We start from the raw sequence: 17,442 nt of genomic DNA on the forward strand, positions 1-17,442 counted from the left end.
GGGGATGGACACGAAGTGGTGTGCTAGCAAGGACGTACGGCTCGAAGGGGGGTGAATTGGGGGTCCCCCATCGGTTGGAGAAGGAAATAGTGTCAACGAGGAAACTTCTCCTTAGTAAATGCATTTTAAAAACCTTGAGAGAAAACCCGAAGAGGACAATATCTACAAGCGGTGAGCTCGGACCGTTACAATATACCTATTTGTATTACAAAAATTCAGATCTTTAATAGCGTTTTTATTAAGAATATACCTATTTGTATTACAAAAATTCAGATCTTTAATAGCGTTTTTATTAAGTTAGGTAGTCGAACATTGTTTAGAGAAGTAAATTTAAGAAATATTAATGAACCTCTAGTAAAAGGACAGCTAAAACTAAGCATTAATGAGTAATTAACTATCTATCTTTAGCCATCTATGCTTATTTATGAGTCTTTTCTTTAGTTACGCCATTGTAGATATCCTTCATTGTTTTTCAATTAAGGCATTAAACTACTACACACATAGTCATATCAATTTTCTTTTTAAAGTGGATCACTTGCTCGTGACCAATTTTCTAACTCGACCCTAACCAATACATAAAGACTTTGACCGAGTAGCTCGTATGCTTGTGATCAGGTTTCAAAAGGCACGAACCATGATATGGCCAAAAAAAAAAAAGAAAACTCACAGACTATTTATGAGATCAAGAAATATATATAGGTTGGCCCGTACGATGACCTTCGTGTCTATTTAGCTAATCATAAAATATGTAATTACAATAAAAATCAGTTCAATCACTCCTTCGTTGATATTAATGGCTAATTACTCGATCACACGTGTCATTGCCACAAATGTTTATTATCCAACAATTTTAAATCGTCTAAATCCTAAGGACAAATCAATCCTTAATATCATAATTTTTTAAAAATTAGACAAATAATAATTAGACAAATCCCTTGATATTTTATGAACATAGAATTTCAAGAGCCCTTAAAATGCAACAAATAGAAATATATGGTTAAAATAATTTTTATAATTTGACTCATTTTTCAATGTGGTAGGTTTTTTGGTCAAACAAATATAGGTTTGTTGAATAACATTATTTTCAAGGCCAATTTTCCAAACCCAAGGAAATTAGGGCAAATGCCTCTTAAATATATTGAAAATGTAATTTTAAGAATCAATTACATTTTTCCATTTATTTGAAAGTAAACGTTGAAAGTAAACATATGAACATGGTAACGATCAAACTTTAGTAAATCTAGACCAACGAGAATCATTACGTTACTTTAGAAAAAGAGTTTTGAAAAATTGAGTATCGAAAATACTCCGTAAGTAATTTCTTGTGTAATTTAGATATGCATACATACAAACTAAAATATAATGTAAATTGAGGAACCTTAAATCGTTCAAAACTGGTATATCTAGTGTGTGACATGCTCTGAAAATAGAATCATCTCGTATGTTATCCTAATCATACTTGGAGCTATTCATTTATACACCATCGTAGAATGATCAAGATTATACTTATCTAACTATCATCGAATGCATCCCATAGAAAAATCACTCACCTCAATCCAAATAGTTGTACATAGTTCACTGTCCTTCTTCAAATCATACTTCTTCTCTTCAACACTTAGTTCATTCCTAAAGACAATTCAAGTTAGCCTTATCCATGCCTAACTTAAAACGAGGAAAAACCAAAACATTTTGACCTTAAAATCAAACAAAACAAAAGAAAAATGGTTGAACTAAACCCGTCTGACTAAATCGTGACTAGACTTAACCAAGTGAATCAAACCAATGAACCAGTCCAAATTAGCCAAAACCACATGAACCAAACCTATCGAACCGACAACGTTCTCTAAGTGCACAAACATCCAACAATTGAAATATTTTTTTCTTTAGACTAATATATTAATTACATAAAACACAATGTTAGTGGGTTAGTGAACATGATTGGTCAAAAAAAGGAAGTGGATAATGTTTTTTTTATTTATTATTCCTACCAATTATTAAAGTTAAATTATTTGGAAAACATTGATTCTTATATGTTTATTCCTAAATTTAAAAAATAAATAACAAGCATTTAATTTTGATTTGTATCACAACTTTTACCCAAATATTTAATATAACTAATATATATATTATTTAATGCTAAATTGGCATCATTGAGGGGCGTGCCAAGGTGGATTGTCAGTGACAGCTCCACGCCAGGTATCCCACATTTGCCGGTAAAGGGACCCTAATCTCCGTACCGTACACGCGCTTTAAACACACAGCGTTGTCTCCTAACCTCTTCGTGACAGTTCCCTTAACATATTTTCCTCCTATCAAATCTTGACACGTGTTTATCTTACGACACAGTCGGTTGCCCTTGACGGTTGAGAGGGCATTTATTTCTTTGTTTTAAAAAAAAATTGAAACTAATTTAATATTTTCCCGATAATTCTAATTTCTAAAAAAGTCTACTCCTCCTTTATTTTCATTATTATTATATCAGTCTTTTCATAAACTTGTAATTTTCATTTTATTAAAATAATTCCACTTTTAATTTATTAATACTTAACATGCAGTTAACTTCTTGTGATGATGCGATAAATAATTGAATAGATTAATGAACTATTTTTGTAAATTAAAATAAAATTATAATTTAAGAGTTTAGAGTTTTATTGATTTTTTAAAAATTAAATCAAACGAATTTAATTATAAATTTTAATACACTAAACTATAATTGAATGAATGGGTATATAAGTGGTAATAATATTGACGGTTTTGTTTTAGGTTTATTATTATTATTTTGAATCAACTCACCATTCATAATAATAATAATAATAATAATAATAATAATAATAATAATAATAACCGCTCCTTAGAAATACATCAATTTTAAAATTTTAGAAAATAATTATTATAATTAAATTACAAGTTTAACCCCTTAAAGTTTCATAATTTATGTAAGGTATTTTCAATCGTGCGTCTAAAAGATTTATTAGACATTTTTTAAATTTAAAAATATACAGAATTAAAAATTTATGTAATTATTTAATATTTAATGATCCAGAGACCCAATCAAATGGTTATAGATGAAATTTGTGATTAAACCGGTTTGAATTACGTATAAACTTTGATATATCTCGAGTTTCAGCATAAATAAACGCACCTGATAAAAAAAAATATGGGCCAATGAAATTGTGAACATTATAAAGGGTAAAGATGGAATATAAGAGTCATTTTCCTCTTTGCAAATTGACCCCTCAAAATTTGAATAAAGCCAATTTGCCAAATGAACCCTTTAATTGTGGGGTTTTTTATATCATTTTTTTTCCTTTTTTAATAAATGTACAAATTTAAGCTTAGGTTGGAGTGATTAGGACAGCAAATATGGGGAAAATAGAATAGTGTTTGATAAGATATGGAGCCACTACAAGGAGAGTAAGATTCGGATTACCTTGTTAATCGAATATCTCAAGTCAAGAACATTGTTTGAGATTCGAATCACTCCACAAGCAAGATTGATCATGTCTAGCTTGAATGATTCTTGTTGATCAAATATCTCAAGGCAAGAACACTTGCTTGAGATTCGAATCACTCCACAAGCAAGATTGATCATGTCGAGCTTGAATGATTCTACATGCAACCTAAACTACATAGAATTGCAAAGAAACTTAGCCATTGGCTAAAGAAGAGCACAAACGCTTCTTTTACTATATTTTTCAAGTCTCTTACACATATAACATATTTGGCTTTATATAGCCTCAAAATGAAACTATTAAAGGCATTCCAAAAGTGGTAACATTCATACTTAATGATCATAATTAACCATTATCTAATTGTAACCTATAGTAAATAAAGTCTTAAAATACATAAATGAAATACAATAACTCTAAATTGTAACCCACCCAAAATTTATAACAATCAAACTTCATTCTTCTTGAATGTGGCATGAATTGAAACATCTTTTGATAATTTTGACAACCTTTTCTTCACATCTTCATTGAAGTATATTGTATGATTGATGTCTTTTGGTTCATATCATTCTCCACTTCTTCAAGAGGATTCGTCCTCGAATCTATTTGTGAAACTTTGCTGCAAAAAATAAGTTATGGAAATACAAAGGACCTCATAACACTCTCTCACGTGTATACACTCAAGGAATTTTAGGCCACTCTGTTTGCACTCATTTACACAAATGAATCTCTCATCCTCACCTCTCAAATTTTCTAGTAGAGCCCAGATTTGATTTTTTTTATTTTGGGTCGATTAAAAACTAAAAAGATAAAAACAAATTGAAAAGAAATGCAAAGGAAACATATATCCGATCTTGAGCCTTAAGCTCTGATACCAAATGATAAGATATGGAACCACTTCAAGGGGAGTAAGATTCGGATTACCTTGTTGATCGAATATCTCAAGGCAAGAACATTGTTTGAGATTCGAATCACTCCACAAGCAAGATCGATCATGTCTAGCTTGAATGATTCTTGTTGATCAAATATCTCAAGGCAAGAACACTTGCTTGAGATTCGAATCACTCCACAAGCAAGATTGATCATGTCGAGCTTGAATGATTCTACATGCAACCTAAACTACATAGAATTGCAAAGAAACTTAGCCATTGGCTAAAGAAGAGCACAAACGCTTCTTTTACTATATTTTTCAAGTCTCTTACACATATAACATATTTGGCTTTATATAGCCTCAAAATGAAACTATTAAAGGCATTCCAAAAGTGGTAACATTCATACTTAATGATCATAATTAACCATTATCTAATTGTAACCTATAGTAAATAAAGTCTTAAAATACATAAATGAAATACAATAACTCTAAATTGTAACCCACCCAAAATTTATAACAATCAAACTTCATTCTTCTTGAACGTGGCATGAATTGAAACATCTTTTGATAATTTTGACAACCTTTTCTTCACATCTTCATTGAAGTATATTGTATGATTGATGTCTTTTGGTTCCTGTTCCTTTTTTTTTTTTTTAATTTTCCTAAAAAAATGAGGGAAAAAAAGGCGTTTATAGTTGGAAAGTTTTTTTGGGGTTCATTTTTGAGCTAGCAAATCTCTCTCTCTATCTATCTATATAATATAGACATTTGAATAGCAACTTTTACGACATTGTATTTAGAGATATCATTAATAATCTTTCAAGGGGTTTTAATATTATGTCATAGGTAGTCAACCATATAATTAGTGACATGATCGTACTAGTCGGGATATATGCTAAATGTTAGAAATCTCAAATAATAAACAAACGTTCTAGGCATTCAACGACTATGTAATGCCCTTACTCCTCCAAAAATACGATTCATACCTCTCATAAAGACGACATGACTTCAAGTTTTTATAAATTTAGGTTTACGAACTTTAAGAATTACAAAAGTCTAATTTTTTTAACTTATGAACAAAAAAATTAAGCATCAAAGTTTAAGAGAATTGATATGATATGGAATCTACCCAAATAATATGGAAATCATTATAAAGCAGTACGATTCAGATTACTTTGTTGATCGAATATCTCAAGGCAAGAACACTTGTTTGAGATTCAAATCACTCCACAAACAAGATTGATCATATCGAGCTTGAATGATTCTACGTGCAACCTAAACTACATAGAATTGCAAAGAAACTTAGTCATTGGCTAAAGAAAGCACAAATGTTTCGTTGGCTATATTTTCCAAGTCTACTTACAAATACAACATACAAGGCTTTATATAGCCTCAAAATCAAACGATTAAAGGCATTCCAAGAGTTGTAACATTCATACTTTATGACCGTAATTAACCATTACGTAAATGTAACCTTAATTAAATAAAAAACCTTTAAACATATTATTGAAATATAATAACGCTAAATTAACCACCCAAAATTTATAACAATGAAACTTCATTCTTCCTATGTGACATGAACTGAAATATCTTTTGATAATTTCAACAACATTTTCTTTACATTTTCATCGAAGTATATTGTATGATTGATGTCTCTTAGTTCATATCATGATCGAATAAAAAACCTTTATGAAAAGTTGGCCACGTAGCTTTGTACATTGTCCTACATCTTCCTTTTAGGTAATGCTTTAGGTAATTGGAGCATGAGAGCATCCACTATGTGATCATAACTTAAAAACAATTAATCTCTCTTTATCACAATTATTAAAAATAAAAATAATAAAAAGGGAATTATTCCCACCAAAGAAACCCTAGCTCCTCCACCACCTTTTGTCCACCATTTTTGTGTTTGATGTTATGGCTTTACACATCTTTTTCCTTCGTAGTGGAGATTCTTGTATTGTTATGGGTTGGATTGTTTGGGGATAACATGACACTCCAACCAAATCCTATCTCCATCTATGGATTTTGTTTAATAAATAATTAAAAGAAAAAGTGAAAGTCTTTCGTCAATCACGAAACAATATGTAGATTTTGATCGAGCTAGAAGAAAAACCACAAAAAGTTTTATTAAATGAGTCATCGATCTCCATATTTACTTAATGTGTGTTTTATGTTTGTATGGTCGACGTCTTATCAGTATTTTTTATCAATACCATTTTTTCACAACATAAATAGAGAGATGTACATATGGTGGGACGATGACGAGGAATGTTGTAACAGCCCATGCCTACTGCTAGTAGATATTGTCCTCTTTGGACTTTCCCTTTCGGGCTTCCCTTCAAACTAGGGAGAAGTTTCTACACCCTTATAAAGAATGTTTGGTTCTCCTGCCCAACCGATGTGAGATCTTAGTAGCGAGGACGTTGAGTCCCTAAAGGATGTGAAAACCTCTCCCTATAGCAGACACGTTTTAAAAACCTTAAGAGGAAATTCGAAAGGAAAACCCCAAAAATGACATTATTTGCTAGCGGTGGACTTGAGTCATTATAAATGTTATTCTCATTCCTGTCTTTGACAAAACGGGATGAGAAATTTCTCCCTATTTCTTCCTCCATTCCTTGTTTAAATAGGGATTCTCCATCTTATTCAGGGTCTCGACCTATATCTTTAAATATAAGATCAAAAAGAAAATTGATATTGTTCTCAACTTTAAAACGTATATTCATGTTCATATCGAAATCATTCGAGGGGTATGCAATTTTGAATACTTGGAATGAGGGAGAGAGTTTGAAGAAGAGTGGAATAACATGGAAGGTACATAAGTCCCACTAACAAAGGTTGGCCTTTTGGGTGTTGAATGTCTTTTCTATAAAAGTACTCTTGTAGTGCCACTCAAAGTGAACTATGCAAGCAAAGCTTTTCAATGCCCATCATCAATGTCTTCTCGATCACTTCGTGAAGTTTATCGAAAAGAATTTCGTGTCAAATCATGTATACGTCATCTCACATTATTTTGCTTCTTTTTAATCGGGTTGAAAGATTGTTTTTTAATTTTTGAAACTGGTTTGTTGAATGGTTTCTAAAAATTACCACAAGAGTGACCAACGAGATTCCATACAAGAATCTGTTCATTACCGATAGGTTCAGGTAATGAAATTGGTCGTCTTATTTTAATGAAAAATATTAGTATAAATTAAAAAAAGAAAATGATTTTTGATTTTTATTAATAGCACCGCCATGGGAATATTCACACAAAAGCATGTGGAGAAGTTTATTCTTCATTTTGCTATCAATTAAAAACCCCACAGTATTCCACTTGCAGCTACCCACATCAATTATTAACCACACAATTCTTTTCGAAAGCAATTAATTAAATGCTTCTAAAAATTAATATTATTCTTAAATAAATAAATAATTAAATAATTTAAGACATTACCCAAATGTTGACCAAAATGTAGAGAGGATCATAATAATGATTGCAAGAGGCATGTGATGAGATTTTCCACTTCACCACTCACTGTCTTGGAATCTTCGTCGATTATGTTGGATTGAGTTGAGACATTTTTTTAGATCCAACTCAATTGTTCGGTTACAAAATTTTCAATCTAAATTCGATCCATCATAAATTTTTTTGGGTTAGGTTGATTCGACTTGTTTATGTCATTTTTTATTAAAATTTGGAGTTGAGTTTCTTCCGAAAGAATTTATGTATTTTAAAACTAATAATAAATTCAAGTTAGTTCTATTCCATCCCATTTTAGTGAAACAGGAACTAACTCAATTCATAAGATTTTCAATTATTTAAATTTAACTCAGTCCAATTCAAATAAGTTCATCACTTACTCTAAAATATATGAATTGAGTTGAGTTGAACGAGTTTTTCGAGTAGTCAGATTTTTTTTTTGAATACCCCTAACGAATTCTACCTCATAATCATTTAGTTTTTATGTTATCTAAGAAGTCTTATAAATTTTTCGATATTATCATTGATGACAGGATTGAAAGAAGTGATGACACATGTAAGAATATAATAAAAATAAAATAAAAAAATAAAAAAACTCAACCTGACTTCTCTCATTTATGTTTATCTTTACGATATTAAAAATTGACTTCTCTCATTTATGTTTATCTTTACGGTATTAAAAGATTGACGTTTAAAACAAAACATAAATTTTTTTTTGAAGGACGGGTATTTCCAGTCTTTTTTCTTTGTTTTTGGCTCTATCTATGATTCTATCAAAGATTAGACCAATGATCTGTTCATTAACAAACCATATCCAAACGTGTATAGACACATTAAAGTAAGAATCAACCAAATTTTAATAAAACCCTAATCGAGGAAAAAACAATATGTATATTTTTTTTATTTTTTAAGACGAGGGTATTCTCAATCTTTTCCTTCGTCTTTGGCTGACCCTGATTCTATCAAATATTTATAAGGAGAAAAACTCACTAGAAGAAATTGAGGGTAAAGATTAGACCGACTATCTTGTTCGTTAATAATTAACCATAATCGAACGCATATAAACCTACGAAAGTAAGAAGAAAAAAAATTAGAAAAATGAGGCAAGCCTCCACGGCAAAGCTGTTGACTTAATTTGGGGAATCAAACAAACATATGATGACTTAACTCTCAATAATTGTTTTTTTTATTATTATTATTTTCAAGAAAATTTTGAGATTTAGTTCAATAATTCATCAAGTTGAGAGTTGATTTTGTTGAAATTTTGGTTTTTTCTTTTTTTCTTTTTTTCTTTTTTTATTTTTATTTTTATTTTTATGAGAAATGGGACTTATTCTTATGACTTCATCCTTTGACTTTTTTATTTATTTTTTTTTATTTTTATCTATTTAAAAATTTATTGTAATTCCTTTCCCATTCACACGTGTAGAAAATGGGAAAAAAAAGAGATTTTGAGATTTAATTATAGTTATTAAAAAAACGTGCCAAACCAAAATCAATTTGATTTTTTTTTTATTTTATTTTTTTTATTTTTTATTGTGGGTTGACTTGTAATAAAAAATTTTGAGTTAAACTTCTACTTATAATTGTAATAAAATATATTATTTAAATTATATAATCAAAAATGGCAGAAGAAATTGAATCTAACTGAAAATTATAATTTAATTTTAAATTAATTGTTAATAATTAAATAAAAAAACGCCAAAAGGGGTGGCCTAACCATGAAATTGCAATTAATTAATTATAATCTAAATTAAGAATTAATAATTAAAGTCAAATGCATTAGTAAAATTAAAAATCTAATACCAATGAAAGAGGTAAAAGGAAAAAATAGAAAATTCTCCCCTTCAAGTTGCTTTTAATACTTTAGAAATATTAAATAATTCTATTAAATAAAATAAAATATCTTGTACTATCAATATCTTAGGCTACAAATAACATAAAATTATGGGTATGATTTTATTTTATTAGAAAATTCATAATTATTTACGCTCCGTAAGGATAGATAAAAAAAATTTAAAAAAATTAAAAAGCTTAAGAAAATTAGAATGGTAATCATCCAAGCTCACCGCTAGCAAATATGTCTTCTTTGGATTTTTCCTTTCGAGTTTCCCCTCAAGATGTTTAAAGTGTGTCTGTTAGGGAAATGTTTCCACAACCTTGTTTTGTTTTCCTCTCCAACAGACGTGGGATCTCATAATTCACCCTCTTTTGGGTCCAGCGTCCTAGTTGATACTCGTTCCCCTCTCCAATCGACGTGGGATCTCACAGAAAGTTACTACTTATACCATTAAGTTACACTTTTCTTTTTAGTGGCTTAATTATAGAAACTTGAAAGATAAACATTTTGTACTTCGAGTAATTCTATATTGAATGACGTCTTGAGATTTATTCTAGGATGCATGAGTGAGGACAAAACATGTTGAAATTACTCTTGTTCATCTATGAAAATAGTCATTCACTCTCAAAAGCAAGAAGTACATAACATGACCATGTCGTAAAGAAAGGTCGGGACACACAAGTATTCAATCCAAATTTCAAGTCTTGATCTGAATTTTGACCATGGATCGTTAGAACTCCCAGCACAATTTTTTGAGTTTTAGATTTTTATTACGATTCGAAGAATTGTAATTTTGAAACAAGCCAAACCGCCCACGTGAAAATGTGATTCCTTTTTCACTTTTCAAATGGAAATGATATTTTAGAGAAAAAGTGAAGAAAAAAGAGATATCCATATCCATTTGCCAGACACACTAATCACATTCACAATTCCTAGGATTCACCACTTCTTTCACTTTATTTCATTCAAAGGTAGAATGAAAGCAAATCCAAAAACAAGCATTCAAGCCTTGTGTTTGATTATTTACTTTTTATTTCTTATTTGGAAGAAAAAGAAATCAAAACTCTCTCGAACAAACTAACACATTTATCAAATTGGAGAAATATTTTTATATTTAGGCGACTTCTCTGTTTTGAAAAAATTCGATTTAACTTTACCTCATTTTATATGTAATTACTATTCATAGATGTGACAATGTAAAAAAAATTGAAAACGATCATTTTTAATGTGGTAGGTGGCTAGTTATTATCACAATAACTTTCAATTTGTCAACTTTGTACAACACATTATTCATGGTAAACTTACGTTATAATGAGTCAAAGGTAATCGATAAATGGTTGGTTGTGTTTCAAAATGTTTAACTTTCTACTGGGTGAAATTGGGAACAAAAGAATGTGATACTAATTATAAAAATTCAAGAACAGTCCAATTGGAGAAGGTCCACAAGCATCTCTCTTGATGGAAAAAAAAAAAAAAAATACCCTTCATTCTCCATAAATGAGAGGTTAATCTCAATTTAGTTGGATTCAAGTCAGATTTTTGACCGATTTAACGCCACAATTCAAGATTGCTTTCCACATGATTTTTAGAATGGAAAAGTGGTTTAGAAATTAGATGGAGGGTCATGTTCGAGGTGGGAGATTCGACCAATCACAATATGCATACCTTTATCCTCTCCTTGGAAGAAGGATTCATTTCCTACCATCTCAATTTTTTTTTTTCCTTCTCTTAACTCTTATACTCACCCTAGTTCGTTCACCTTTGTATCCTTTTCCAATAGCTCTTTCTTCCACTTCTATGGATCTTTTATTCCATCACTCTCTCCTTATTCCCACTAATTTTTGTGGTGAAAATAGGTAAGATGGTCAAATACTTCTCTTCACGAGTCTGTTATCATGAAAGAATCAACACCTTTGACATTCACTTGGAGCATATGTTCTATTCAATAAAGCATTATTAGAGTTGTATAGGCAAGAGTGGTACAGATTCTTTGTAAGACTAGGAACAATATACATTCTTTTCGATCTTGTACTACACTACACAAAACACTAATCCATTCTCAACGAATATAATAAAACATTACAACTATATCATTAATCGAGATCTCTAAAATAAATGGTTATTTTCTCTGAACTAATCATGGGACAAAATGTGTAAATTATAAAAAGTAAGCATAATTCTAAGTTTGGATCAAACTCATGGTCCATCTTCATTAATATAGTACATGCACTAGGCAGAATAGCCAGGCTAGAGCCTTTCTCCATAGCTTAAAGGATTAAAAAGACTCAATCCTAAACCAGATCTCAGAAAAGAACAATCTGCTGAGATTAGCTCAGCTTTCTCAAATGAGTTTTGACATTCGGCCCAAGTTTGATTCTGGGTTATATCGTATCCAGAAGGATGATAGCAAGAGCATTTCGAAAGAATTTAAGGTGTCTATTTAAAAAATTATGCATTCACAAAAAATTGTAATGATGATAATATTATAAAAGACGAGAACAATTTCATACATGTTAAATGTGTCCAACAAATCCCTGCTCCAGCAGCAGGGAGGCTAAACAATACGACCCAAATTTTTTGACGTCCTAAAATAACTGCCTGACCGCAAACAAACCTCTTGGATTTCCTCATAATGTGATCATACCTATACTCCAGTTGAGGCTGAAAATACAAAAATAAATAAATAAACGAAATTATCATAAAAAACTCTCACAAGGCGCAGAATGAACCAACAATACATCTGAGAGCATAACAATATGAAACAGGGATTAAGATCCTCCTCTAATTCAGGCTTCAATTAATGCCATTTTTCATTTAAAAAAAAAAAACTGAAGGATTAGAAAGATTAAACAGGTTCCGTTTTTAGGTATAGGCCTCATCAAAATACTGATAATCAAAGTAAGTTAATAGCTAGAGACCAGGAATAATATAGTATGTACCTTTGGGGGCTGGTGGTTCATCTTGGGGCTTCATGGCTGGGAAGAGAAGAACTTCCTATTTTCACAAAAAGAACAGTTTAAGAAAAAAAAAAGAGAGAGATTTGAGGAGTACGCATTTACCAGATCAAGCAGCCAATCGAGGTCACACAAAAAAGAGAGGTGTGAAGCACAAACCTTAATGTTCTGTGAATCCGTCAACAACATAGCTAGCCTATCAATACCCATTCCCCAGCCACCAGTAGGAGGCAATCCATACTCGAGTGCCGTACAAAACGTTTCATCCAAAGCCATTGCTTCATCATCACCAGACTGTCGGTCCTATTAAAAAAAAAACAAGCACAATAAAAGCCAACAAATTGTCATTTAGATTTCAGAAGGTTTTATAACTCAATACTGTAGTTGTCTATTTATTACAGGGTAAGATACCTTAAGTTGTTCGGCAAACCGCTGGCGTTGTACCACAGGATCATTCAATTCAGTGTACGCATTACATACCTGAGTAGTCATCAAATGTTAACAGCAGAAACAGAAGGCACGCACAAGCAGACACGTGTATGATGAAGAAAGACCAGAAAACAGAGTATTATTAAGTTTTGGAAGCATACTTCATGTTTGTTGATGAACAATTCAAAACGTTCAGTTAGACTAGGTCTTGCTCTATGCCACTTTGCCAAGGGACTCATAATCTCCGGATGGTTGATGATGAAAGCAGGATTCACGCATGTTTCTTCTAGGAAGTGCCCCACAAGCTGCCAAAATAATTACTTTTAAAATACTGTTGAGAAAAATGAACTAGTGTACATTTTCCAGAAATAAGAACTACTTGTCTTCTCTTCCCATGTATTTCCGTATCTTACTATATAATATTTCTTAGCCAAACAAGATTAGCTTCAAAAGATAAAATCATAAGATAAAGAGGATTACTTTATCCAGCAAGCGAGCAGTTGTTTCAGGTGGAGGACATTTGATTTCAAACTTCTGGCATGCCGCTCTAAGATATTTATTAGCTTCATCACTGGATAAGTCCTTGGGTATATCAAGGTTTGCCATCTTTTCTAATTCCTCTATCATGTCAACCCTCCTGCAGTAAGTTAAAAAAAAAATCAAGATAATTTAATATAAGATTCTGGTCAGCGCAGTGCAAGTTTAAACACGGGCTAAACAAAATTATTGCAAACAAACCTGAAAGGGGGAGTGAAGTCAATCTCAATCGGATCATTATCAAGCCCATTTGAATGATATTTTACTTTATAACCCCCTGTAAGCTCCTTCACCATCCCTATTTAAGGTCAACAATGTCAGAGAAGAATAGATACAAGTAGAAAAAGATGGAAATTAGGAAAGGCGATGGTGGAGAATCCATATGAGTTAATATGCATGCAAAATCTGAAGTTTAAAAATTACCACTTAGCATCTTCTCAGTGAGCTCCATCAAATCATTGTAGTCAGCAAACGCCATGTAGAACTCACAGGTGGTGAATTCAGGATTATGAGTCAAATCAATACCCTCGTTTCTAAATTGCTTCCCTATCTCATATACACGATCTAACCCACCAACAACTAACTCCTTAAGATAGAGTTCAGGTGCAATACGCATAAACAACTTCATGTTAAGATCATTGTGGAAGGTCACAAATGGACGGGCTGCTGCTCCTCCAGCAATCATGTTCATCATTGGTGTTTCAACCTAAGGGTTAAGACATTAAGAAAAAAAATAAAATTATAAAAAAATTACAGGCACATTTAATCAAAAATCATAAATTTCAATTGTCAATTGTAAACAAACCTCCAAGAAGTCGAGATCATCAAGAAACTTCCTAACATATTGGATTACTTTAGCTCTGGTTTTGAATATTTGCCTCACTTCCAAATTTAACATCAAATCCAGATATCGTTGACGATAACGAGTTTCCTGGAATTATGAAATTGAACACATCAATACCATAATATTTGGAAGACATTGTCTCAAAATGTTTAACCAAGGATGAGAATTCAACAAACCCAGGGACAGAGTGTCAGCAATTAAAATGTTGTATATAGTTGGGAGAAAATGCATGAATCAGAGAGATTGAGATGTTCATGGTACAATCAAAAGCTGTATGAATGTTCATAACAAATGTAATTCGAGGGAATGGCGGTACGTATAGTTAGTTTATTATTTAGAAATTTGATTAATGGTGTCCAAAAAATTACAGAATTGAAATGACTTGATGTGCTAGCTACAAATCTCAAACAACCTATAACTCATTCGGTACTTCCAAAGTTGTATCAGAATTGAAGTCACTACCAAGAAAATTGATATACTTTAACAAAAATCTTAAGCAACCTTAAAATTCAATGTTGGACGCAAATTCATGTAGACACATAAAATCTAAAGGTTGACTTTTAACAAATATAACCAGAAACCTTCAAATTTAGAGTTGAACCCAATCATGCAGTATCCAATATTCAACCTTGAATAAACATGCTAAACAGATTCTTGGGTTAGGTGGTTAGGTGGGTGGCTCAAGAGAAAAGGATATTTTTAACGGTATAATAGAGGGTTCTAAGGAGGTTAGAGTGTACTTCAATGCCTCTTCGGGTGGTTTCTTCAAACATATTTTTTTGTAATTATCAGTTATCCTTAATGTTGAACAATTGGAGTCTCTTAATGTAAATATTTTGTTTCTGTTTAGTGGCTTTTTTTATTGCTCCGATTATACAACCACAAAATTGGTGGCCCTAATTTTTATACTTTCCTTAATCATCAAGAAAATTGGCTTCAAAAAGTTCTTTGGATCATAACGAAAGTTGGCTTCTACCGGAGGTACATTGGTTGGAAAAAGCTTGAAGGATTTTCCTGGATGTTGGAGGACAATGGGAAGTAATTAGGATCTAATAGTTTTTGCTGCTGCCTTGTGGAAATATCCTCTCAAATTCTAAGTTTACTGTATTTCTTTGAATTTTTTAATCTTTCCTCAACCGCTATGCTAATATTGTTCTTGTGATCATAGATCTTGTAGACCTTTTATAAAGTTTCTAGAGGGAGTGGAATAACTAATAAGTGTTTTAACTAGAACAGGATATGTTATATAGGTTGTCCAGGTGTCCTTGGGTTCAAAGAAGACAAATAAACAAACCGCAGTTGTCATGAGGGGCATACAAGTTTTTATGTGAAAATTCCCAAGCCGTTCGTAAACCAAAAGTAAGCTTGTTAATTACTATCTGAACCTGGAACGTTTAATAGTCAAGCCGGCGGCTTTCAAGCCAAGACTTCCATTAGAAAATCCATTTTGAAATCCGAATTACAAGACTTAATCCTAAGAGAATATCGTCTATGGAGACAGAAATGCAATATCAAATGGAGATTAGAATGTGGTGAAAGCACAATTTTTATTCGCACCAGACCCATGCATAGGCGTGTGTTGTGCTCGCCTGAGAGGGCTTTTTTAAAATACTGATCATAAAAGTGCAACTTTTCCACCCAAGAAAAATAGAAAAAGATAAAACAAAACAGATGTTCCCGTAAGTAAACAAAAGGAAGTGCGCAACACAAATAGAATAGTTACCTGGTCTTTTAAAATATAGGTTTCAGGATTCCTGGTACAACCTGGGACCCATGCGTCATTTTTCTGAACCAAAAATGAGAACACAATGAGAAGCCATCCAAATAACCCAGACATAAAAACTAGGTTCAATTACCTTCAAATTTGCATTCTCAGACCCTTGGGCCGCCTTCTGCCTTGGCATCATATGCAGACAGTGAGATAGGACAATAAATGATTTTGGAAAAATACTGAGCTCTCCCCTCTTTGTTTTTCCTGCAAGAATAGAACATATTAAGCTTACTCCAGAAAATAAATTTTCTGTATTCATAAAAGTAACGTAATAGAAAGAAATGAGAAGCTCAAGGAATAAAACGTCAAGCCATGGATCTCTCTCTCTCTCTCAAATTATGATAGCACACATAAGGGACTAAAAAGGAAAAAGACAATTGAAGAACAAACATCATAAACTAGACTTCTGCAAAATATAGAGAAATTATTAGTGGAAAAAAAAGGTGAAGCCCATCCTTGCAGCCCAACCTGGAAACCCAGTGACACCAACAATATCGCCACGCTTGACAGCACCATGAAACCTTGCAAACTCAGCTTCATCTAGCTCTGAGTTACTGCATCATTAAAGTGGAAATAGTATAACCTTTGTATTGAATTGAAGAACAAAAATAGGAGCCAAGTAGGTTTCAATGGATAAAAAGCACAAAATAAGACTTGACAACAACTTTGGTGCACATGCACTTCAAATTCATAAAAGATAGGCCATATTGGGTGGTTTGATAGGATCTACAAAATTAAAATTTGTATGGAATCTAGAAAGTTAAAATACAGATGTTATGTCATTTCATTTCCCAAGAACTTAAATAACTTTCTCTTATTATAATGTACAATCATGAATATTTATGTGTGTGTATGTATACATATGTCTAATGAAAAACACATGCATTTTAAAGGGAAAAAAAGTTTACTACTGATTTAAATAAATGTGGGTATGCTCAATTATCTCTACTCTAATAAATGGCTAATAACCAAGTTGACACACAGAGATATATATGTTATAAGCATGATATCCAATAAATGGCTCGTTACCAAGTCGACATAAAAATATATATATCAATAGCATGGTATCCAATAAATTGATGATCATTAAAAATTTACAAAGTTTGTGTACAAATTAGTCTAATTAAACTAACTCATGTCAGCCGACATCATTTAAGGTGAATTGGTCAGAATGAGATTTGACATTGCGAATTAAATTTGAATAACATTTGGAAGATAAATTTTATTAAAAAAACTTCTTTTTTTTTTTTTTTTTTTTTGGGGGGGGGGGGGGGGGGGGGG

At 31.7% G+C, this 17,442-nt stretch overlaps 1 protein-coding gene across 1 annotated transcript in view; it reads right to left on the reverse strand.

Moving 5' to 3' along the window:
• Positions 1-12,044: 12,044 nt before the first annotated feature.
• Positions 12,045-17,442, reverse strand: part of LOC111492333 (lysine--tRNA ligase, cytoplasmic-like) — a 7,542-nt gene continuing 2,144 nt past the window's right edge. Inside the window, exons 6-17 of the mRNA XM_023141639.1 lie at positions 16,630-16,715; positions 16,247-16,365; positions 16,114-16,176; positions 14,352-14,477; positions 13,970-14,252; positions 13,748-13,844; positions 13,490-13,646; positions 13,171-13,314; positions 12,992-13,060; positions 12,740-12,883; positions 12,566-12,620; positions 12,045-12,287 (exon numbers count right to left, since the gene is read on the reverse strand). Of these exons, the coding sequence (XP_022997407.1) occupies positions 12,271-12,287; positions 12,566-12,620; positions 12,740-12,883; positions 12,992-13,060; positions 13,171-13,314; positions 13,490-13,646; positions 13,748-13,844; positions 13,970-14,252; positions 14,352-14,477; positions 16,114-16,176; positions 16,247-16,365; positions 16,630-16,715 (1,360 nt within the window). The 3' untranslated portion in view covers positions 12,045-12,270. The remainder of the gene's footprint in view (positions 12,288-12,565; positions 12,621-12,739; positions 12,884-12,991; positions 13,061-13,170; positions 13,315-13,489; positions 13,647-13,747; positions 13,845-13,969; positions 14,253-14,351; positions 14,478-16,113; positions 16,177-16,246; positions 16,366-16,629; positions 16,716-17,442) is intronic.

This window comes from Cucurbita maxima, unplaced genomic scaffold, assembly GCF_002738345.1.
Source record: "Cucurbita maxima cultivar Rimu unplaced genomic scaffold, Cmax_1.0 Cma_Scf00017, whole genome shotgun sequence".
NCBI lineage: Eukaryota > Viridiplantae > Streptophyta > Magnoliopsida > Cucurbitales > Cucurbitaceae > Cucurbita > Cucurbita maxima.